The following is a 24,048-nucleotide window of genomic DNA, read 5'->3' on the forward strand; positions in this document are numbered from 1 at the left end:
AGGAGTCCTACTGCAGAGGGGTTTTCTGACAGTCCAGGCAAGGTGTTCAATTGCTTAATGTCTTCTGCCTCTACAGCGGCTATTCCAAAAGCCCACCTGAGTCCCTTTGGGTCTTTGTAATATCCGTTCCGGAGGAAGTCTATGCCTAGGATACACGGAGCATCTGGGCCAGTCACTATAGGATGTTTCTTCCACTCCTTCCCAGTCAGGCTCACCTCGGCTTCCACCAGAGTCAATTGTTGTGATCCCCCTGTCACACCAGCAATGGAAACAGGCTCTGCCCCCACATGTCCCGATGGTATCAGAGTACACTGTGCACCAGTATCAACTAAAGCATCATATTTTTGTGGCTCTGATGTGCCAGGCCATCGGATCCACACTGTCCAGAAGATCCGGTTTTCCCGTGCCTCTCCCTGGCTAGAGACAGGGCCCCTCTAACACTGGTTATCATTCCTTTCCTGGGCATACATACTAGAGGTCCCTTCAAGGGGGTCTGACAGATCGTACCCACAAGCTTGGTCACGGGAGGTTGAGGCTACCTTCACTTTGGTGGAACTCCCCCGGTTAGAGTTTCCCTCCTTAAGTTGACGGACCCGTGCTGCCAGGACAGAAGTGGGTTTCCCATCCCACCTCCCCATGTCTTCCCCATGGTCACGCAGGAAGAACCACAGATTAGCCCTTGGGGTGTACCCTCTCTCTCTAGCTGGGGATTGTTGGGCGCTGATTCTGGGGCCTGTGACTCTCACGGGTGCTGTATTAACCTTCCTTATCTCCTCCCTCATCTCCTCTTTAAACTCCTTAATCACAGCTGAGATATGAGCCTGCATTGGGCCATTAATCATACTCTCATAATTCCTAAGTTTGTTGGCAACAGAACCTATTGTCTCCCGGTGGGCGTCAGCATTGATTGTTGCAATGAAGGTGGCGTATTGAGATGGCCCAAGATTTGCCAGACTCCACAGCATTTGTCCCGTACACCTGACCTTGTCAGGGTCATTATTGTGTCGTCCATCCCTCCCAAAGAGTACCTCCAATACTGCCACTTCCCTCAGCTGTTGGATCCCTTCCTCGAGGGTCTTCCAGCGCATTCTATGATGGTGCTCTTGCATTCTCTCTCTGTGGACAAACCTCTCCCTGACACTCATTAAGAGCCGCTCCCAGAGAGAAAGGGACCCTGGTTCCCTTACAAAAACCTGATTTATACCCGAGTCCTGGGTCAAGGGTCCCAAGTTCCTTGCCTCACCACCGTCCAGCTGCACGCCTGTACCCATAAGATCCCAAACCCGGAGTAGCCAGGTAGCATAAGCCTCACGCCCTCGTCGCACAATGTCTTTATGCAGATTGCGAAGACTTTCGTACGTCAGGGACTCGGTGATGATAGCAATCTCTGGCTCCCCTGTGGGTTGTGAGGTTCCTCCATTCCTGTCCCTATCTGCAGGGTGCTCTGCTTTCACCTTAGACTTCCTTGTTTCTACCGGGGCCACTGCTGCTGACCGTGACTGCCCTTGTGGTTCAGCTGGAACCTGGACAGTTGTAACATTAGTGGGTTCCACAGCTGTACTATTAGACTGTCCCTCCTCAAGGCAAAGGGCCGGTTTCTCACCAGCTGGGGAAATGCACTCCTTCAGCATCTCTCGTATCTCCTTAACCAGAACCCTCACCCAATCTGGGCGGTTCATTTCTGAGGTGGGCTGTGGGGCAGGGTCAGGCTTTGGAGCAGCAGCATCTCGAGTCTGTGGTGTAGGTGTGAGGGTAGTTATCCAGGTTAATCTTCCCTTATCTCTGAATGCTAAATATAACAGGACTATCAGCAACACCACCCATTGTATGGTATCATTAGCACTTAGAAAGGATCTTAACCCTTTGAGAACTGGTGGAGCAGACCCAAAAAGATGGTTAAAAGGTTGGGAGAAAGTTTGCCCAGGTGCTATTTCCTCGCAGTAGGTACCGTTATTAAAGTAACCCCAAAAACATACAGTTAACGTGTGATAGCTATGAATCCATGTACCTGCCTTCCAGAGGAAATTAAAGATCCATGAATTCCTCACCCAATTAACCCAGAAGCCAAACTTGATAACAGACACCGTAGCCTTAGTTATAGGACCCATTTTTAGATAAGGGTCTGCAAATGGGAAAAGTATAGCTACGATCACATGCCACCCAAACCAAGGTAAACTAGACCACATGGTGATGCTGAAGATGTTTTTACACGCAACAAAAAACCAAATTACTTAAGAACTGTTAATCCTTTTTCCCTCTCAATGCCCTTGAGCCCCACGTTGATGCGCCAAAATCTGTCTAGGTTCGAGACAGGAATCTGCGAAGGAGGGCTAAAGCCTCCTGTGCAATGGAGAAGGTAAACCCCCTCCCTCTGAATTACTAGGAGTTTTAAATCAAAAGGCTCTCAGGCAAAGATATGGGAATGGGAGTAACAATTCTTTACTAGGAGAAAACTAGACAACAATTTAAAAAGGCAAATGCAATCGGTACAAACAAAACCAGTGAAAAAGTCCAGAACCTGAGAATTCGGGGTGCCAGTAGCAGTCCTGCTGGGATGACTACTCCCCTTGCAGTAGTTGATGAATTGCAGCTGCAGTGGTGATCTTTAGAAGGGTATAGTTTTCCTCTGAAGATCTGGTGGCAGTGGGGCCGGTCTTCCTCTGCGCCGGGGTTGCCTCCGAGCTCCGCTGCCGTTGCCTCAGCGCGCTCCGGCTGCTTTGCTGCGAGATCCCACGAAAAAAAGAGAGAGAGCTGCTTCTCTGGGAATCCCGCAAAGAGAGAGAGCGAGCTGCTTCTCTCGGAGTCCCGCCCAGAGAGCTGCCTCCTCTCCCCAAAAAGCTACCCCTTTTAACAATAATAGAGTGCTTGGCTTCCCCCTCTGGGTGGGACCCCTCATGGTGTTACATTTACCAGCCCGGCAGTGAGTCAGTCAATAGTGTATAAACAAACAATTGCCTCTACGGGGCAAACCATTGTCTTTGAGAGAGATAACAAAACCTGCCCAACCTTTCGACAGATGGCAAATAGAATACAAGCTTATCTTACAACCCAGGACAATGTGTCTCAAATTTGTGACTGAATGTAGATCCATGAAAAAGCCTTTGCATTTACACCTCACATTAATTATCAAAAGTGGTTATATACCTGCTCTTAATTATATTTGAATACCCTCACATATATATGTTAACAGTGCTAAACAGATTTCTAAGACTTAACAGTGTCTGTGGGGACACATTGTGCTGAGTGTTCAGAGAGCACAATCCAACAGGTCATTATAAGATGTACTTGGATCATCATGTAAAATGCTGCTGACAAAGGAGAAGATGGAGAAAATATCCTTGATGCTAAATAAGGCAGGATAATATAGAGAGATCATCTGCTGTGTTGGAATCTCTGGTTTCTTTGCCTCTTCATCCTCTGAACAGGTCTAAAGCCAGATGTCCCATAAATGTTCTAGTTACTGAGTTCTAGTGATTGCAGTTGTCCTAGCTGGGCTTTGCAAGGAGCCATGGTTCCTTCAGTCCCTGTTTCCTCCTCCCATGGTTTATAGGAAATGATTGGGCACTTAGCTCTTGAAAAAGTAAGGACTCTTCAGTAAAAGTAGGTGCTTTCTTATTTTAAGAAACTAGTTACCAAAGACTTTGAAAGAAGGCATGCTAAGTCATAAGCTTCATGCTCGCTATTTTCACTGTCTCTTCACACACTGCTTTCTGTGGACCTTTTTCTGTGGACCTTTTTCTGTTCAGTCCCCTTTTTGCAGCATGGCTGCAGCTTCCACCAGACAAAAGATACTTGGGTCCCTGATAGCATAATGCTTAGTGTAAATGCAATTTTCAATTTTCTGTCTAAACTTCAGTCTTTATCACCCAGCAGCTACTGTTAATGAAAATTCTTCTCTTTTTAGAAGGGACACCTATGAAAGTTCTTCTATTTTGAAAATGCCTACTACTTCTGACCTCATGAATCCATTTCAAATATGGCCATTGTATGTAGTATCTGACCATTTAAGAAGGATGTATTGAAGGCTTTGAAATAGCATTTAGAAAGTCCTTGGGCTCACCAGTGCTTGCATCTGGAAAACACAAGGCAGTTTTCAGGCCCTGGGGTATAAACTGCCATGATACCTATAGTCCCTGGCAGTATAGACTACAGGATTTGAATTGCAGTTTAGATCATTCTGTCTGACAAGAGTTTGGGCACTTGTAATCAACCCTAACAGTGGTATTCACTAGAGGCAAACAACTGAAATGTGTTAAAATATTGCTGAAATAAAAATGTGTCAGAAATGAACACTGAAATTAATATTTAAGGCACTGTAAATGTGAATTCTGATAAATTTTTTCATGATGGGTCATTCAGGTACAGCTTTTAATTGCTCTTTGCAGAAAATACATTTTGACCTTGTCATATTTTCTGCTTATTTAATGTGCCGTTTTTTTAAATTAGTGTCTGTAGTGTGTCTCCTGATCATTCTCTTACTCTAGTTCATATGTAGAGTCTTTAAGTAATTTCAATTGTCTTTGACTTTTTCAGGTGCTTTCCTAATTCAGCAGACAAAGAAAGAGTGGAATTTCTCAGTTTCTTCTGACTCCGGTTTCACTCAAATGATGACAATAGAAAACAGCAAGGTTTTCCTGGTGTGAAAGCATGTTCATTAAATTACTTTACATTTCTAAGTTATATTACTACTTTCAGTAGTACTGCATGAATGATTGTGATTGTGGGATCTTTATGCATAAATGCATTTGGAAACCATAATTATATTTCTGTCCTAGAACATCACAAAAATCTAAACATAAGATTCAGTGGCTGATGGATAAATGACTGCATGGATTTAATGTGAATTGATCTTAAAAACAGGCAGACATTATATTTATTTTTGTGTGCAATAATCTGGGTAGAAGTCTGAGTAACATTGATCATAATATTCAAGAGAAACATAATTCCCCATAGAGTGTTAAGGGAAAATGACTTATTTTGTGTTCCATATACAGTGCAAATTTTTTCCATGAGGCACCAAAAGGCACAAAAGAGAATAAAACACCACTACCAAGATTTGCTTTGCTTAATTGGAGCAGGAAGAATTATTAACATCTTTTGATTCTCTTTGAAGCAATCATATTTCTGCAAAAAAGAAAACATAAGTGAACAGTTGCTTGCCCAAACCTGGATTAGGAAAATTAACAGTTCACTTTAGCATATAAAAAATACTGGACCAAATAATATATACTACAGGAGCAAGCAGCATAAACTAGCAATTGACTAAATTTTATGGGGTATGGCCCTGGAGGAATGCATGCTGGCAAAACTCACTCAACTAATCACTGGTAACCCCCAAGTGCATTATGTTTTGACTTGAAAGGCTTGATTATGGAGTTAAACCTGAGTAACATTTCAAGTATTTGAGTTGTCATTACCCTACCCTAAAAAGGTTCATAGATCTCAACTGTGGCAGTAAACAATTTGCCATAGTTCAGGCTATATTTATCATAGATCCATAGAATTTAATGACAGAAGGAAGCACTGGATCACACTGGCTGATGTCCTGTATACCCTATTACCCAGATCTGCAGGTCTGTGTTGCCCACGGTATAGATGCTTTTGCATGCACAATAAATCCAGTCCACTGGTCCCACCTTCTTCATGACAATCGGGTCTTGCGCAATCTATCTCGTGCAATTGTTTTGTCAGACTTACTGAAATCAGGTACTGGAGCTCTTTTTGCAGTGTGGTCCCCACAAGCCCATGCTGTAAAATGACTCCTTGGTGCACCTCATTCTGTTTTGTTACCTACTGTCTCTCTTGATCTGAATAATCCTTATCTGAGGAAATTTACTCTTGACTAGAATATGGTTTTCCAAAGAGGACACATTAGGCAAAAGCCGTGTCTAATTTCTATTATTAGCTTTTCTAGTATCACATTCAAAACACTAGTATACTTTTTTCCTTTCCTTTTAGTGCCAGAGCTGCATTAGTATTCACTAATTTTTCACTAAAGACAGTTGTACTGCATGCACATTGCCTTTCATTTCTCACCTGTGATGAAGTGACAGCTTGAATTATTTTAAACCCTTTTTTCCCAAACTACAGACTGATTTTGTGGCTCTTGATCATGTTCAGTTCTTAAAGCTCTTTTTACAAAACACAAATATTGACAGTGGTTGTGTAATCTGAATTAGTTTACTGCTAGTTTCACTAAAGTCACAGTCAGGTGTAATTTCAGCTTGCTACTGCTGATCACAGCTTTCCTCTTTTTCTGTCCTTATGGCACAGTATGACACTGGGAGTTACTGCTGGGCCTTTTGTGCTCTCCCATGAGGGCTGTCTGATGTTTCTTGTTAGCCAGGTGACTTGGTGTGAAAATGTGTCTTGTTTGAATGGCGTGTTCTGATGTGGGACTGTTTGCTCTGTGTGATGGACCTTTCATTTTGTGTTCCCTTACATGGAAAAAGCAGCTTTCCCAACCAGCACTACAAGCCAGCTCCCATCCAGTGAACACTCCCTACATTGTATTGTTCTGATCAGGTGAAGTATGGGCAAAGGGACCTCCCAGGCACTAGTAACCATGCCCTCACCTACCTGCCCTATACCACACAAACATCTCTGTTGTCATTTCTCCTTTTGCTGGTTTTGTTTCCTCTGAATTTATTACTATTTTTTGTTCCCTCTGAATTTATTATTATTTAGTCCAGGTCCGCATGAAAAAATTAATAACGTGGAGCAAGGTTATTTTGCAGTCTTCTCCTGTCAATTCTCTTAAGAAAAGAAAGTTCCCTACTAGTCTATGAGATTTCTATAAATCTTTTTCTCTTGTTAAGTATTTCTCAGTTAGCTCTTTCTTATTTTTCCTGATAAAGTATGCATAAAATTATACTGTTCAGCACTGACTGTTTGATTAGTATGTCACAGGACACTAAATAAAATACCTTGCAGAGTTCTGTGTTTATGAGCTCTCCACTCCCCAAATTTTTATCTCCTAAAAGTACAAAATGAGACCTGGGAAGGATGATATTCCATTTAAAAAAACATAACTCTTATTTTTCAAGGCTCAACAGTGTCCTCTCCTTTCTTGCTCTGGCATCAATGTCATATTCAAGGGCCCATTGAAGTGTAACTCATTCTGTCTTTTTTGACTTTAACTATACAAAGGGCAAATTTATTTTTCCTCTATATACTGTGGAATGATGGATTTGCCCTGACATGTTAATATTTTCTGATAATTTCTTTTATTTTGCTGGGAAATGAATAAAAGTGATACAGAGATAGGAGATGGGATAAGGAATGCAACCTCCTGCCAGGAAGCTTGAACTCCTTTGTACACATCACTCAAGAATTGCTGCAGCTGGTTGGCTGTGGCAGTGTAGCAAGTGCCATAATGTTTCAGAAAGATCCTATGCTCATTTCAGCTGCTTGATTTGCAGTGGGCAGCTTTTAGGAGAATCAGTGCAGAAACTATTTTCAGGTGCATGAGAGGGCAGTGTTTGTCTCATCCTGCTGTGAAATGTTATGATGTAAAATCAACGTAGCTTGCCATTGAGCAGTCCCATAACAATTACTGTCTTTGTAACATATTTTTCTCTGCCATGTCTGATGCATACGTTACATTACAGGCAAGTGGCCATTTCCATACACAGATAAGTATCCAATCAGGGCGAAAGGTACCTTCCTTGAGGCAGAAAAGTAGCTTCTTCCCACAGAAAGGCTGTCAGGAAACAGCTTCACAGTCTGTAGCTGTTGAGAGTATCAGCAGTAGAACGTTCAAATGACAAAAGGGCACATGGTGATCTTTACCTCAGTAGGATCCTCTGTAGTTCCTACTACATAGGTTTTTTTTTTATCATGTGATCTCTGCCACATTTGGATAGTGCATGAAAACTGGATGAGTAAATGGCTTACTTTTTGTTTATTTTTCTAGTCAGGAGAAGCTGAATAAATTTGAATGTAATTGAGAATCTTTATAGAAAATCCCCTCTGTGAAGGACAATTTTGCACCAATACGTCTGTTAAAGATCTCTGTCAGCTAATTTTTAATCAATAGTGTGTGCAGAAAGGGGGATTTGGCCTTTATAAAAGCACATTAAATTTTCATTTGAAGTTAGTGCAATACATCAAGCATCTTCTTATTCCACCTTTCCCCACTTGGATCGTGGTATTGTACTTTGTAGAGAAAGGAGATTAAACATTTCTTTTGAGCATTAGTTTGTGTTTGAGCTCCAGATTAATATACAAGCCTGTCCTCTTAAAAAGTGTGGGAGTTGTAAAGTGACTGTGGCAAGATCAGCATCAGGGAAGAGTCACAACAGGACTGAGAGAGAGATATGGTTCATTATCCCAGCACAGAAAAAAATCCCTTCTCCAACCTTGCTGAGGCAGAAAGGGAAGGGGAAGTGATGATCCCTCTGGAATCTGGTTATTAACACATATCTGAACTGTATGAGCTCCTTTAAAGAACTTGCCTCAGAGGAACTTGCTCCCCCGCAGTGAGATGATGATGAAATGCACTGAAGCTCTTTGGAAAATTCTTCTTGTATAAGGTCTCATTTACACAGCAGACAGAATCTGTACCTGATTGAGGGTCAGAAACTCACTGGAAAGCCATGCTGGATGCTGTCTGGATGTATCTGCAAGCATAAGCAATTTCCCACTACTGCTGCATCAGAATAGACACCTGAGACTCATTACTGAAGGTGACAACCAAATGCTGGCCATGGCTTGGGCCTTTCAGTCTCCATCTAGTACACATTGTTGTTGGCATGAGTTGCTAGCCATGTGTCATGGTTTTGTAAGCTTTGTTAAAAAGAAAAACAATTTTTAAATGATTTATCATGCCTGATTCCATTGTGCATGATATTTACATGAAAGAATATATGTATTTTCCCTTTGTAAAGAAAAGGCATGAAGCCTGTTTCACTGTCTGTGTAGGAATGAAATATGCAATACATTTACAGCAAAATAAATCAGTCCTATGATCTGAATCATAGAACCATAGAATCAAAGAAGCATAACCCAACAGTTTAATGTGAGTTGATTTTGTGAAATTTACATCAATAAAACATGAACCTTGCTAATTTTGCAAACTTATGAAAAATCCCTTTTTTGATATAAGACAATCATAGATATGAATTGAAGTTTGATAGCCCTCTGTTGTCTGTTGTACATGGTTGCTATTGCTTGTTTTGGCAAAAGAGATGGAGGTGGTCCAAGGACTAGGATATATGTTCTGGATCATTGACTACATTTCAGAGAAGTTTGGCCATAACTAAATATTGTGCTTGACTTCCTTACTTACAGAAAAATAAGAAATGTTGCTCCTCTGGGAGCAACTCCTTCCACTCAGTCAAATACGGCTTTGTTAGAGATCATGGTCTTATTGCTTGGGCATTAAATAGGGTAGCACAAGAGTTTCTGATACTCCATCCTCATCCACAGGCAAATGAAAAGGGTGGAGTGGGACAAAGAATGTGGAGCTTGTGCTCTGGCCACACCAAACATCAGTTTTCAGTTGGAGGACTGGGCATTGGGAAGTGAAACATATTTTTCAGGTATATCACAGTTTTTTGCGATTATCACAACACCCTTATTTTCCTAATGTGGTGTAATTCTGTTGTAAATAGTTAAAATTGTCCAAGGCAATCTGTCCAGTTCTACATCATCTACCACTAACAGAGGAGTGAGCACAACTTTAGTAGGTGATTGTGATAAGAGGTGGAGAGAGAAGAACCTCTTTTACAAGCACCATTATTTGGAAGAGGATGACTATCCACTAAGATTGGCCTTGGACTTGTGTCACAGGCTCAACCTTTCCTTTCTTAGGAATTATTCTTTTATTAGACCCTGATTCTACCACATAGCTTATGATGGTGTTTAGTTGTCCTTGCTGTGTAATTTGAAATATAAATTTTGTGAGTATGTATAATCATTAGAAAGTGCATTCTCTGTGCTGCTGTGCTGCACCAGATCATTTGTGTGTTATGGTTACCATCCAAAACCACTAGCTGTCATAATTTAGGAACAGTACTCTCTGATTCCATGCCTCACTGGGACTCTCCCAAACCAGATGCTGCTTACTCTCCCCCTTCCTGCTTTGGGGATGGATTTGAGATCTGCAGGCATGAAAGATAAAATCATGGGTTGAGATAAGAACAGTTTACTGGAAACAGCAATGGGATAAGAAAATGAACAATAACAGCAACACTTTTAATAGCAAAAGTATAAGACAAAAAAAATTATTTACACAGAAAGCAAAACAGTACAGGATCATTTTGCCCAGAACACTTTTTCCTCTAACAAGAAACAAGAGAGAGAATCCCTTACTCCTGCCCATGGCAAGTGACCTGACAAAGTACTGAATAACATAGGAGTCTGGCCATGTTCCCCTTCATGGCTACTGTAAAAACCTAACCCTGTCCTGGCTGAATCCAGGATAGTACTGAAATTTGAGCTCATCAGAAATACAATTCAACTCTCCTTTATCTTGTCTGTGGAATGTTCACTAGGATATACATGCCAGAAATCAGACTCTTTACAAAATTTCTATATAATTCTGAAAATATACAAGAAAATACCTTTGATCTATGTAATGAAGGCGCTTCAGATTTTTGATTTGGAACAACAAGCATTTGTCATATTAAAATAAACCAACAAAGCAAAACCAAACACCAACCCAAAACAAAGCCTAGCAATCTGTACAAAGCCAATATCAGAGGAAAAATTGGCTTGAGGAGCTAAGCTGTCAGTGCTGAGCTCAGTGATACAGAAAAAGTATCTATTTAAACCTCCTACTCTCTGAACAGATGCTATTTACTTTGCAGGAGGATCTTTTCCAACCCTTTTTTTTAAGTCTCAGACTCTTTGGTTCTTCAATTAGAGCTCATCTGTTTAGAAACCATTCTAGCTATACTTCAGTGAGTACTCCACTGAAGCCTTCAAACAGTACTGTTGTTTGGCCCAAATGTATGATCAGTAATTCTTTCAGCTCTTCATCCAGTGAGATCATAAAAGAAAGAATGGCAGCAATTCCAGAACTGCCTTATACTGCCCCTGAATCTCTGTTCATCTGTCGTTCGTTCTGCAACATGTCCTTTTCAAGCTGACAGGCATTAATTCCTTGTAAAATCTGCCAATTTTAATTCTGATTGAAAATTTTTTTTGTAAAAAAATATTTTCCAGCATATTTGGCATCACAGTGATTTCAAAAGTTGAATTCAAAACATGAGGGACTCGTGCCTCTCCAGAGAGGCAAAGCTTCTGTCTACATTGTTTTAAGATAAAACACTCAACTGCTGCATCTGTCAGTCATTCTCTTCCAGGAGAAGAAAATACAGGTGCTAACAAGAAAATGAGATTGCCCTCTGAAAGCAAAAAGTAAAAACTTGAAGCTTTATTATCTTTTCCTATGATCTATTATCTATCTCTTGCTGTCAGTAAGGATATAGTTCCAAAAGCAGGGAATTGGCTTTTTGTGCCAAACTTCCACTGCTGATGTAGAGAAAGTACAGAGGTGTAAAAAGAGAGAAAAAACAAATAAAAATGAAAACAGAAGAAAGGGAGATCCTATATGCTTATATTTCCTGATTGAGAACAGAACTCAAACTACCATTTTGGTAGAAACACCACTGAGGATTTTTCCCCAACTAGCTCAGCTTTTAAGGGTACTCTAGTCCCTATGCATAATACAATTTCCTTATTTCCAAAGATAACAATTGCAACACTGAAACAGGCTCTACATTATCATCCTAAACATAAATCATCATTCTAAAAATGACTATAGCAATTTATTGCTGGTGCAAATTATTTCCTATTCAGTACTATCCATAGTAAATATACTGCTGAGTTTATCATAGTATAGAAGCAAAGTTTTTAGGGACAGAGATGATGAACACACAATAAGCAAAGAAGACACAGATCTTGAATCATGAGGACATACCCTGCAGCTTCTCCCAAGAACCCTTCATCTTTATCATCATGACATGAGTACACACTGTTCTGCACTTACATTGCTCCCAATTGATCTCAAAGCTTTGCAAGAGGTGCCATCCATAGCTGGTACTACCCTGAAGACTGAAAAATCAATGATCAGAGGAAAAAGGACCATCAATTACCAGCCCATTTAGGTCCTGGAGACAAGTTAGTGAAGTTGTTTTACAGAAAACATCTTGAAGTAATTTTGAAATGACATCAGGTACTATCATTCCAGATGCTAAGAAAACTAAACAGCTTTCTCTAATGACAGCTGTTCCCAAGGACAAATAACTCCAAAGGCCAGACTAAAATAAGTACTCCTCTATTTCAGTCCAACTGTGCCTAGCAAAATAGCATGTAAATACTGCTTACTGACAGAACAAAGCATCTGCCTTTGTGAACAGATTTTAGACTCAAGCTAAATAATACAAGGCTTCATTTTCTGAAGGGTGTTTACATTTCCATGAGTAACACTGGAAGTTTAGTCCTTACAATTCCTTAGTTTTCCATATAATTTGCCATAATGATTGTGATGATAAAGGGTTCTTCAAAAATTCTGAAGAGAACTCTGTGCAGTTTTTCTCCTTTGAAGGCGGAAGTCTTTAAGCAGCTTAGCATATAGAATGCAAAATCCTAAGAAAAATATCTGTCTAAATATATCTTGGTCTTTTGGTGAAGGTCCTTCAAATATCAAAATCAGACAACTACAGAGTACCTACATGTTTTCAGTGAAAACCAATTGGTTATATTTTAAGAAAATAATTTTCCTTTTAAGAAGCTGCCATCATTTACAAATGCAGCTGATTTGTGATATAACCAAGATAGCCCTAGGTGATATGTGGAAGAACAGTGAAAGTTTTTTCTAAACAGTGTCTTCAAATTTCAACTTTACCTTTGTTTTCAGTTTGAGATAGAATAATTTTTAGCCAGGCCCTAGAAATCACTTCTTTTGGGTTTCCTCATCAATTACAGATTCTTTTTGTGGCTTTTTCCATCCTTTTCATGGATGTCTTTCATGAATAGCATGTGAAAAAATATTACCATTCTTTATTGGATACCTGATTGGTAGGTAATTGGTGTTTTGTAAATCAAGGAGAAAAGTCTATAGGTGGCAATTAATTTCTCCAAAATAGAAATACAAATATTTATTTCTGTCTTTGGCTTGAGAAAACTGGACTGCCTCAGTCTCAAGATAGTTTTCTTCTTTCGCTTTTTATATTTCTAATGACACTTTTTAGCTCCCTTCCAGATGCATGCTTCCATACTGTAACCTCTTTCTTTCCCATTAAATATCTGTGATTCACAGCAAATAGTCAGACTCTCCCTGGTGCTTAGGATGTTTATAGAAAGTGTTCATCAACCCATTGTGCTTATGGAGTTAATGCAGTGATGTCTGATCAATTACTTACTCAAAGCCATAGATTTCTGGGCAGCACTGCAATCCTTGAACTTCACTTTTGTTACAAAGAGCTGAATCAGTGAAGAAACTGAAGCAAATTGTCACTCACTGGCGTTTAAACGGACTACAAACAGCAATTGCATACCTTCCAGAGGAGAGATTTCCAGTCCATCTGGGCAGTCATCTGTAACCTCAAGATAAATCTGTCAGAGACAGATTTCAGACTGTTACACCACATGTCAGCTTGCGCTCATGCAATGCCTGAAGCCAGACCTCACCCTTCCTCCTCTGCAGAGCTGGCAGAGGTTGGTATATCAAGCTGTGGAATGTCAAACAGCTATATATGTCTCCTGTCTTGGCTTAACCTGACAATGTTCGTAAAGATGCATCTTTCTCACAAAAGCTCTGTTTCTGGCTTACAGAATGGGCTGCTCACAGGGACCATTGGGTGATCCCTGCTACAGGATCCCTGTACATGAACCCAGATGGAGACAATACATGAACATTGAAAGCAAGGATATCAGTGGAAGACATTCCATCTTCCTTTAAAGATTTCCATAGACCAGATGTTCCCAGAAAATACCTCACTAAGTCATTGTATGCACAAGAGCCCATTAGGGGTTGTTTTCCCCACAAAGCAATGGCTGGCAACTATTTACATTTTGTTTTCCTTTTAGGAAACAATCTCTTGTCAGTTTATTCTCTCTTTCATGATTTGTCATTGGATCAATGTCTCAACCATAAGTCCAGTTAAAGACCTCTTCATTATCCAATATACCTCAAGTGTTTTGTTTTGCTTCTGCAGAAAGGGTCTGATCTCAGAACGCTTGCAAATACAAGGAATAAGGCATTATGCATGAGTTTCCTCTGATCCCCTACCAGAGTATAAGAAAAAGGAGAAGGAAGGAATTTGACTATATTTATCCTAATAACTTCTAAGTGTCCAGGACAGTTGTAACTAATGGATTTCTTGTAATTCATCCCAGCCTCTATAAACAAAAGAGAGGAATATTTCCTATGTTGCTTGAGATGAAATAGGCATAACCCTGAACCTTCATTGCCTAATCAGTGCAATGTGAAAGCCTAATCAGTGTGATATGAATCAGGCCATGGCACTGACTACTTAATCAGGAACTATCTATCAGAAGAAACTGTCCCAAGGTGTATAATCAGAGAGGCTTTTACCTCCCTTCTTATGACTGAATTCTTTCTTAATGCTCTACCAGAAAATTTTCTGGAGATGTGTATTTATTTAAGCTATTACACTTGCTGGAAAACCCATGCTTCCTAACTCCAACTTATTTTTACTGTCTTTTTTTCCTAATTACTAGTATTCCTTTTTGAGATGCAGAATACCCAAAATATATGTTTATTTTTATAAGGCTGAAGGATATGTTTACTTCTAGGAAATACTATCTTTAAAAAAATAGGTTTCAAGACTACATCACTATATGAAGTTATGTCACCATATGTAAGGGGATCTGCAAGTGTATAGAAGTAAGTATTACAGTCTGGGGAATAATAAAAAAAGCCTATGTAATGGAAGATATATAAGACTGGGAAGAGAAAAGCTGGATTTCATGGCAGAGATCATGAGTAAGATACAGAGAAATTATGCAAAAGCCTGAACCTGCAATATGTGCCTGCTAGATCCAGGCTACTGCAGTTCCTCCAAAAGAAAGCTTACAGAGAGCATGTAAAAGTGGGAGTATTAAGATAAAAAAAATAAAACCAACAAAAAAAACCCATGCAAATAAAAATAGGCTTCTATTCAGTAGCACATACTTCTTTAATCACTTCTTGTATGAGATGCATCACACTCACAGGTGCACAGGAATGAAAGTTGTGGCAGTAGACTTAGGCTCTTAAGCTTTTGAAACAGGAATGAAATGACAAATTAGTTAAAATATTAATAAATTCAAGGATTAAGGAAATATGCAGCATCTGATACAAGGCAGATCAGCTGAATTGCCTAGAAGGCCTGAGTGATTGGAAACTTAATAGATAACTTATGTACTATCTCTGTTCAATGTTAGAAGGTGGTCTTTTCAGGAAAAACAGAGAGACACACTTAGACTTTCACATTTATTTGCAAATTGATAGTGTAAAACCTACTGAGGATATGAAGAACAGGAAACATCTGGTTCTGTCCTTCTGACACATTGTGTGAAGTCTGCCAACATCATTTATACATAATTATTCTAGTTTTAGCAGGACTACTGCCTTTGCAACTCTAATGAGAACAAATGTATTGCATTGTTGGCAGATGTTTGTGCTTTGCTAAACTTTCTGAACTACAATGCTTGTGCAAGATCCTATCTTAGGAATTTATTTGCTGGGTTGCATCATTCAATTTCTGTGTGATACAATATAAATACCAATTTTATTATTTTTCTTAGGACACCCAAGCCCAGATCAGGCACTTACTACATAACAGAGCCTATTGTCCATCCAAAATAAAGGGTGAAAAACTAAAGACAAACCAATGTTTCAGGAGACTAGGGGACAATGTCAATTAAATGTGCTTTTCTTTGATAAAATAACAGATTAATAATTATCAGTTGGTTTTTTTGGGGGGAGAATTATTAGGCACTACAGCAAAGATGTGTGCATGAAGGGACCAGGGAAGTGAAAAGCCTAAAGTTATGTATATTTATGGGTAGCTTCATATAGGCTTTTTGAACAAATAAGAGGCTGGGCCAGTAGGTGAACTAATTAAAGCTTGAACCTCATTCCTGGATAATAAATGAAAAAATATTCATAGAATGAAAATAGCTGTTGATTTCTTTAGATACGATTTTTTTTTTTTTTGTTTTGATGGCCACTGTTGACCTTGCAAAGAGCTGCATGAGCAAATCAAACTGATGGGTTTTGAAGACAGTCTTGGGTGTATAAATAGATGTGCCCAAGACAAAAATGCCTTTTCTGGGGCCAAGATGTTATAGTAAGTAAGCTGTAAGATAACTGTGACCTTAATGAGAATTTTAACAGCATAACTGGATGAAAAAGACCAAGTTTAGAGATGGTTCTGCGAGCATAGCAAAGAGTCTAAATTAAATCTGCCATCCTATTATGGATGTTTATAACAGGACAGGAAGAGTCCTTTCAGAATCTGGAGAAGAGGCATGGAAGAGGTGGCTTGAAGAAGAGAAACAGCACTCTGTTTTAGCTATATTGAACTTGAGATGACAGCCAAGGGCATGTCAGCAAGGTGTGCCTTCATCTTACCCTATGAAAGTAATATTTTGGGGAAGAGCAGTCTGGAACGAAGCAGTATCTGAGACATTCGGGTTAAGATGAAAATGGAGTTTGCAGGTGAGATGAAACCAGGAGGCAATCAGAAAGAAAGGGACAAGAACTGTTGGAAGTGCAGAAAATGTGACCTATGAGAAAATGGTGAAGGAATAAAGATAAATATCTTTCCTTAAAAAGAAGAAAGTTTTGTTACTGTCTACATAAACATTAAAGGTAACTGGAAAATGGAGAAAATAAACTGCTCTCCATCACAATTGGGAAGAAAATGTGTCAGTTTAAGGTAAAGGATTACAAAAAACATTTGCAATAATATGGGTAGAAATCCATGAAGACTATGATGTTTTCCTTAGCTGGATGCCTTTAGAAAAAGATAGATATCTGCCAAGAAAAGCAGGTACCAAAGCTAGCTACAGCTGATTTTTCCAAGGTAAAATAGTTCTAATGGTTTCTTGCAGTCTCTTCCAAGTTTGACAAAATTGAAGGTCATGAAAAATTGAAGGTCATAAAAATGGGACACCTTTCACCTTTTTAAATGCTCATATGCATCCAGCATTATATGTATGGCTTTCACTTATATTTAGGACTTTTCCCCATCTAATGTGATTTGAAAGGCTAGACGATGTTTACAAACTTCTGTAGTCATTAACCAGTAAATATGATTTTTGCCCCCATAGCAGAAGGTCACAGGCTTGGTGGGCACCTGGCAACATGGGGACTTAGGACATGTCTGGTTCTGTCTCAGTGGGAGAAGGTTTTAGCTGTGGCAGAAATTGCCTGGCGGATGACAGATGCTTACTTAGATTGGCTTCATTTTGGGAATGCCTGGGCTGGGGGTGTAGTCACTTAGATTTTTCTGTATATTTTCTAATTTTTATCATCATCATCATCATCATCATTGTCACTATTGTAAATTTTAGTAATATTTTTGATTTAGAGAACAGGCTCTTTGTAAATGTTTGGTTGCACACATGTGGTATATTGCCTCTTGCCTGTAAGCATAATCTTTTCATATAAGAGTCTGATGCCTTCCTGTGATTCAGAATTGCTCCATTTATTCAATGCATTATTGTTTAAATTTTGATTGGATACTGATGGAAAAGAGAGACAGTTTTAGTGCCATATTTCTAAGATAGGATATAAAAATTCTTTGAACATTGAAGAACTGGGACCTGGATATGTGTAGGTATTTTCTGTGGCACTCCTATTTATTAATAAAAAACTCTGTAGTCTAAAATAGTGGTGTTAGAAGCCTGTTACATCATGACTGATGTATAAATTGTTGGAGTCTTTACAGTATGAAGAGACACAACCCTTCTACAGAGGCCACAATAAATTAAACTGATAAAAGGGAGCAACTTCTCTTAAAAGCCCAGCCTTGTCCTCTGGCTACTTGTTAAAAATAGAATCTGACTCCCAAGTAACTACCTGTACAGATTTTTTCTTAAATCTCTGAATAATGGGGAAGGAAATGCAGACAGCTGTGAACCCACTGTGTCTACTGGAAATGATGACCCAGTCACACTTTCATACTCATTAACAAAATCCCTGAAAATTATCAGAATTATCAGAAGACAATCTAGTGCCTTGAAGGGATATTAATTTTCTGGTTAATAATGGTTTTCTGTTTGTTTTCATCAATATTCAGTTTTCTTCTAATTTTTACAAATTTTTATGTTTCTCCTTTTGTTTGTAAAGATTTATGCCAATTTTTTCAATGTGTTTAAAAGCCAGAGAGCTTTATTACAAAAATAATTTAATTAAGCTTTTCCAGGAAAACAGTCATTCCTTCATCTACTATTTTTTTACATCATGACTTCTTCAATTATTTTTCCTTATTTACTTCAGATAGTACAGAGGAGACTTTGGAAATTGTATTTTTATATAAATTAACTTACTCATATTTGCTTTGTTAAAATGAAGAAAAAAATGGTGAAGTGTCAACATATTATCTATAAGGATGTCTGAATTTTTAATATTTAGCAGATATTGACCAAAAGAATTATATTATGTATTCCTTACTTGTTTTAAATTGTGACCAGTTAGAGCTGTGACCAGAAGCTGAAATGAGCTGCAAGCTGTGAGCTGGTCTGGCACTGTGCATTCACACTTAATTATTTTCACTGCTACAGTTCTGTCATTGTACTACTTTCAGTTCCTCAGTAACCTCAGCAGAACCGTAGAAATAACAAGACTCACTGACTGATCATTGTTGAAAACACTTGGATGCCAGTTGTACTTCTGGCTTGTATTGCTTTGTCAAAGCATCACACTCAAAAAGGTCTTGTCAGTATTCATCATCAGATCTTAAACTTATGGCTCAAAGTGGTCACTTCAAACTGAATTGGCAATAGTCTCTTCCATTTTGATGCTGGTGATCAAAGAAATAATCCAAGTTGTAGAAAATTGTTTGAAAAGCAAAACTCTCTGTGTAAAGGTAGCAATCACAACAAGTTTTGTAGGTTTTTCCCAAAGCCATCGAACATCAGTGGAATGCTGTTTTCATTTGTAGGCATAGCATTTTGTTGCATTTTTCTCAAGTGCTTGTAATATTAATTTTAGCTTTTCTGTTTAGTGCAATCTCATGAAAATTCATCTGTTATTCTTCATGTACTGCAGGAGGTACTTAAGTATATGCAGATGATATGGAGATATTTTGGGTAGCAAAAACGAAGAGCAACTACAAAATCTGCAAAAAGACCTCAGAATGTGGAGATGATAAGAGAGAAGGTGAAATTCGATGTATGCAACCATAATGGAACACAGAGAAGGAAGCAATCCTAACTTCACAAGAGTGATGGATTTGAACTTGCTGTTGTCACGCAGGAACAAGTTACTGGACTTGCAATAATTACTTTTGTGAAAACATCAGCTCAACTCTCAGGTGAGGTCAAAATCAGTACCAAGTGTTAGGAATTAGAAAAGGATAGAGAGAAACAAAGATAACCTCCTATTGCTTCTCTCTGAGGTTTAGTACTATGTAAATCCATAGCATGCCTAATCCTAAAAGGCTGGTTACACTCTTGATTCCTCCTGTTTCAGGACAGAATAAAAACTGAGATTCAGAGAAGTATATGTGGTCTTGAGAGGGCAAATAGGTAATCACTAAGCATTTTGCCTTATGATACAATGATGAGGGAAACTAGATGGGAAACTGTTCAAAACAAAAGGGAGTGCGCCCTTTCAAACCACACCTCATCTGTGGTATTCCTCAGCCCAAGAGGCTGTAGATGCACCAGGGATGGAAGAAATTTTCGAAACATAGGTCTATGAAGGACTGTATAAATGTACTGAGATCCTGCATTACTGGGTGTGTGTAAGCCATTAATAACTGATGGGCAGCTGTATGCTTGCCTTGCTTAACTCCTTCTTAAGAACTGCATATGAGTGATTATCAGAGACAGGTTAATTAGGCTAGATGGACCATTGCCCTGTTCCCTCTCCTACACTAAAGAATTTGAGTGCTCTGGGTGGAAGGCAAAGGGTGGGTGGATTTCAGGCATAGTACTGAGGAAACATTTTATTATTTGGTTGTCACAATGAAGGACAACATAATTTTGCCTTTTCCTTTTTTCCTTACCCTTCATTTGGTTTTTATCTTTCTGCTTTTCCTCATCTGCTTGCTTTTCATCTCTGCTTCTCTTTAAATTATTTTTCCTTTGTACCAAACAATCCTCCAGCCCTAAAGAAAAACAGGGCTAAAAAAAGTAAGCACCCACAGTGGTGAATAAGCTCTGTGAAGCATTTTCCAGCTTTCCTTCTTTGTTCTTGGCTCTTTACTGTGGATGAGCTCAGAGTTTTTGTTCACCCAGCTATCAGACAACATCTCAGAAGGAGATGCCATAGGGTGAGATCTGAAAGGAGTTATGATTCTTGTTTAGTGTTGTTCTCTCTTATTATTATCTCCTGAAGATTTTCCAGTTTGTTATATGCTTGTTCATCAGCTGTTTATAGTGATCAGGTTGAAAAGTGGTTCCACAGCAACAGTACCGTTTGAGTTCCTGGTCCAGAACTGGTGGGATGCTGGTGGAGTCAGCCTTGTTTGTGCTGGGTCTGTTGTGCTTCCACTGTATTTTCATTGTTAAGATAGCAATAACAAACATTTGGAGGGATAAAACTTTTTCTGTTTTGATCCAGACAGTGGTGCAAGCCTCTTGGTTTTTCACAAGATGAAGCTTTTCTAATCAGGTTACCTTGGTTTGAACTAACATAAACAAGTGGGATATTGATGAATTTTCGGAAGTGCTATACTGCTTTCTTTGAGTGGGTGGAATTGAAATTGTCTCATGACAAGCTCCATTGAAAATTCAGTATTTCTTGTTATGCTCTTACTAAACTTTTTATAAAGTGCTTTAAGTGATAGATACATAGCACATTTCCCCCCTTCTCTATTCTAAAATAATCAAAAAGACTTTGGTAAAAGACAGGGAATGTGTTTGAAATGAGATGTTAATTTGGCCTCTACTCCTCTGCCTTGGCATTGGAATAGCAATTCATTGGCAAGTTAAAACACCCTTTTAGCTCCTGATGATCTAAACTAGTTTGAGCCCCTAAGCTATCACTATTTGTTTACCCTTCGTTCCTTGAGGCCATTGCTATTGGTTTTATAACAAGAAGGATCCGGTATCATCAAACCCAGATGTACACATGCTGAGTGATTGCTGTGACATAACAAATTACATTTCCACAGGCTTCAGTAAAATGCATTTTCATTTATAATGTTATCAGAAAAAAAAAAAAAACCCAAAACAATTAACATGACTTGCTCTTTGACAGTTCGGTTACAAAGAAAGGAATTAAAAAGAATAAATACCAAGGAAAGATGTGTTTGGTAGGTAATTAATTTCTGAGAAACCAAATATACCCTTGAAGATATTTTAATCAGATATAGTTAGACACTCCATTCCTAGGTCTTGGCAGTGTTAAGGGATTCTCAGATCTTTATATCTGATTATAGTAGCTGAACATCTTTGGCTTTTTTTCCCATCAGATTTGTAGCGTTTATCTGTAGCAGCCTCCACAGAAAATCACAGTGTGTAACTTTCTATTAAACAGAAGGACTGTCATTGATTTTTTTATTTTGCAATAACATTAATGCCGTTGGTAGATCCAAATGATAGAAACCAGAGTCCTGTTGTGCTAACCACTGAGTGAATACACAGAGCTATAAACTCACCTGTGGTTTCCTCAGGTATGGTATCTGTAGATGACAACACATTATCAGCAGTAACCGATATTGTTGTGCTCTTAAATAGATAAAAACTCCCAGTACTCTTGATGTTTAACAGTTAGGCAACATAGGATTTATGTTAGTTAACTGTATTTTTGGATGTGTGATCTGACTCCAAGAACTGAAAGAAAAACTATAATTTAAAATGAAATGACTCAACTTTGGTTTTCTTTCATGATCTCAACTAACAAATCCAAGGAGTATTTTGGCACACTGTAAGTTCTTTCCTGCTGATTTTTCAGTTGTATTTGCTGTATAGAATATGCATTTGAATTTTGTTGTGTGTGGTTCTTCATAGAGAGTTCCAAACAGAATGTAATTGATTCAGGTTTAAAGGCTGCGTCACTTTTAAGACTTGCAGTGTACTGCAAGATGCCACTAAATACGGCAGGAACTTTGAACTTTATTTATTTATACTATTAGTTTTCCTCTAATTGCAAATCCCACTGATGTACAATAATAATTTCCTTAAAAAGTTCTTGGTTATATCAACCCAAAAATGATACAACCCATTCTTGCTCCCACTCAAGTCAGGAAAAAAAAATGTTTCCCAAGTATTTGCTATTGAACAAAACTTCTAAATGCTTACAGGTGCTCATACTGCATCTAGTGAAGAACAATCCTGTTTAATTGGGAGGCTATAAGGAATATCTAGGGCACTCCTGATGGCAGCTCCATGTCTGCTGACCCTGGGAACATCAACCATTAAATGTTGAGTAGAATGCTTTGGAAACTAATTTCCTCAAACACTGTGAAATAAAATTATAAAACAGCAGTATTCTGTCCATTCACATTGCTTTTGATCACAGCAGCAGAATGAAAGTGTTTATGACCACATGGAATTTTTTCAGTTCATACAATTTTTCCCTCAAATAATAGAACATCTCTCCAGTTCCCTCCCTAAAACAAAAGAAGTAACAATTTGAACAGTCTAAAAAACTTTAGACAAAACCTGAGGTCCTTTACTGAACAACCTGAATAAGTAAAAAGGAAATAAAATCAACTATACAGTATGTCTAGGGGAGCTGATCTGTGCTTGTATTCTCCAAAGATGCCAGGGACATGGTGGAAGCAGCAAGATCATGAGGGATGGAGGGACACAGTTTACACCTCTTCCTGGGTATGGAAAGCAGGGGGAGCTGAGGCTGTCACCATTCAGACACAGGAGACAGCCTAGGGAAAACAGTCTTCACTTATCTTTCCACAGAGCTTCTCGCTTCCATGTGCAGCTGCTGTGACATTGCATTTGCTTTTGACTTATGGAGATATTACTATGCAAAACTCTCCCAGAAGCTGATGGAATGAATATGTGTCAGATAGAATTTTTTTTTTTTTTTTTTTTTTTTTTTTTTTTTTTTTTTTTTTTTTGGGTACATGATTTATCATGCTATTACCGGAAACTCCCAATTGTCTACCATATAGAGTGACTGCTTGCAATTGTCCCGTGCATACACACTTCGGAAGGAATGTGTCTCTTCCTTTGTGCTAGTTATCCACTTTTACTCAAAATGAACAGCTTTGGGGAGACTTTCTCTCAGAAAAGTCCTTAACATTTGAATTAGTTTTTTATCTTCTGGTCCAAGTTGCTATGACTTTGGGACATAATACATAGCCTATTCTTGTGAAAAAACATGGATGTTGGCAGGTGTGGAGGCTTTGGGTTGCAGTTGGATGACTGTTATTTTCTTCTTGGGATAGTTCAAGTACTTTTTTCCATTTTTCAACTGAGTCCTTTTATCAATGCCTTCATTTTGATAGTACAAGGAAGTGATTATTACAAAAAAGAAGATAGCATTACACATGTAGTTCCTGCACATTTCTTCCTTTACTCACTCTTGTCTTTTTAATTAGAATCTCTATCCCCTGTGGACAAACCTGATTGAAATCTGACATTTTTATGCAAACTATTTCATTAACAGCTCTATCGTGCTACAACTATTTTTAAGATTTTAGCCTTTGAATTCTTAGTAAATATATGGCTGATGGAAGAACAAACAGTGAATGGCCTTATTTTGTTTACATATCAGCATCAGTGCAGACACCAATCCCCCTGCCAGCCCTCAGCTTCTGTTCTAGATTGAGAATGTCCACTAGAGACAAGAGGCACTTCAAAGTGTGTAGACATTAGCCCTTGGTCTCCTTTTGTTATCTTCTGGTGCTATTTAAAATATGACAGTGGACTTAGAAGGCTAACATGGGTTTTGAA

General features: G+C 38.7%; 1 protein-coding gene across 1 annotated transcript in view; it reads left to right on the forward strand.

The window, feature by feature from the left end:
* Window positions 1-22,982, forward strand: part of LOC116183235 (uncharacterized) — a 133,220-nt gene extending 110,238 nt beyond the window's left edge. Inside the window, exon 4 of the mRNA XM_085573621.1 lies at window positions 4,534-22,982. Within this exon, the coding sequence (XP_085429747.1) occupies window positions 4,534-4,643 (110 nt within the window). The 3' untranslated portion in view covers window positions 4,644-22,982. The remainder of the gene's footprint in view (window positions 1-4,533) is intronic.
* Window positions 22,983-24,048: the final 1,066 nt, after the last annotated feature.

Source organism: Lonchura striata, chromosome 2 (genome assembly GCF_050655825.1).
Source record: "Lonchura striata isolate lonStrDom1 chromosome 2, ASM5065582v1, whole genome shotgun sequence".
Lineage (NCBI taxonomy): Eukaryota > Metazoa > Chordata > Aves > Passeriformes > Estrildidae > Lonchura > Lonchura striata.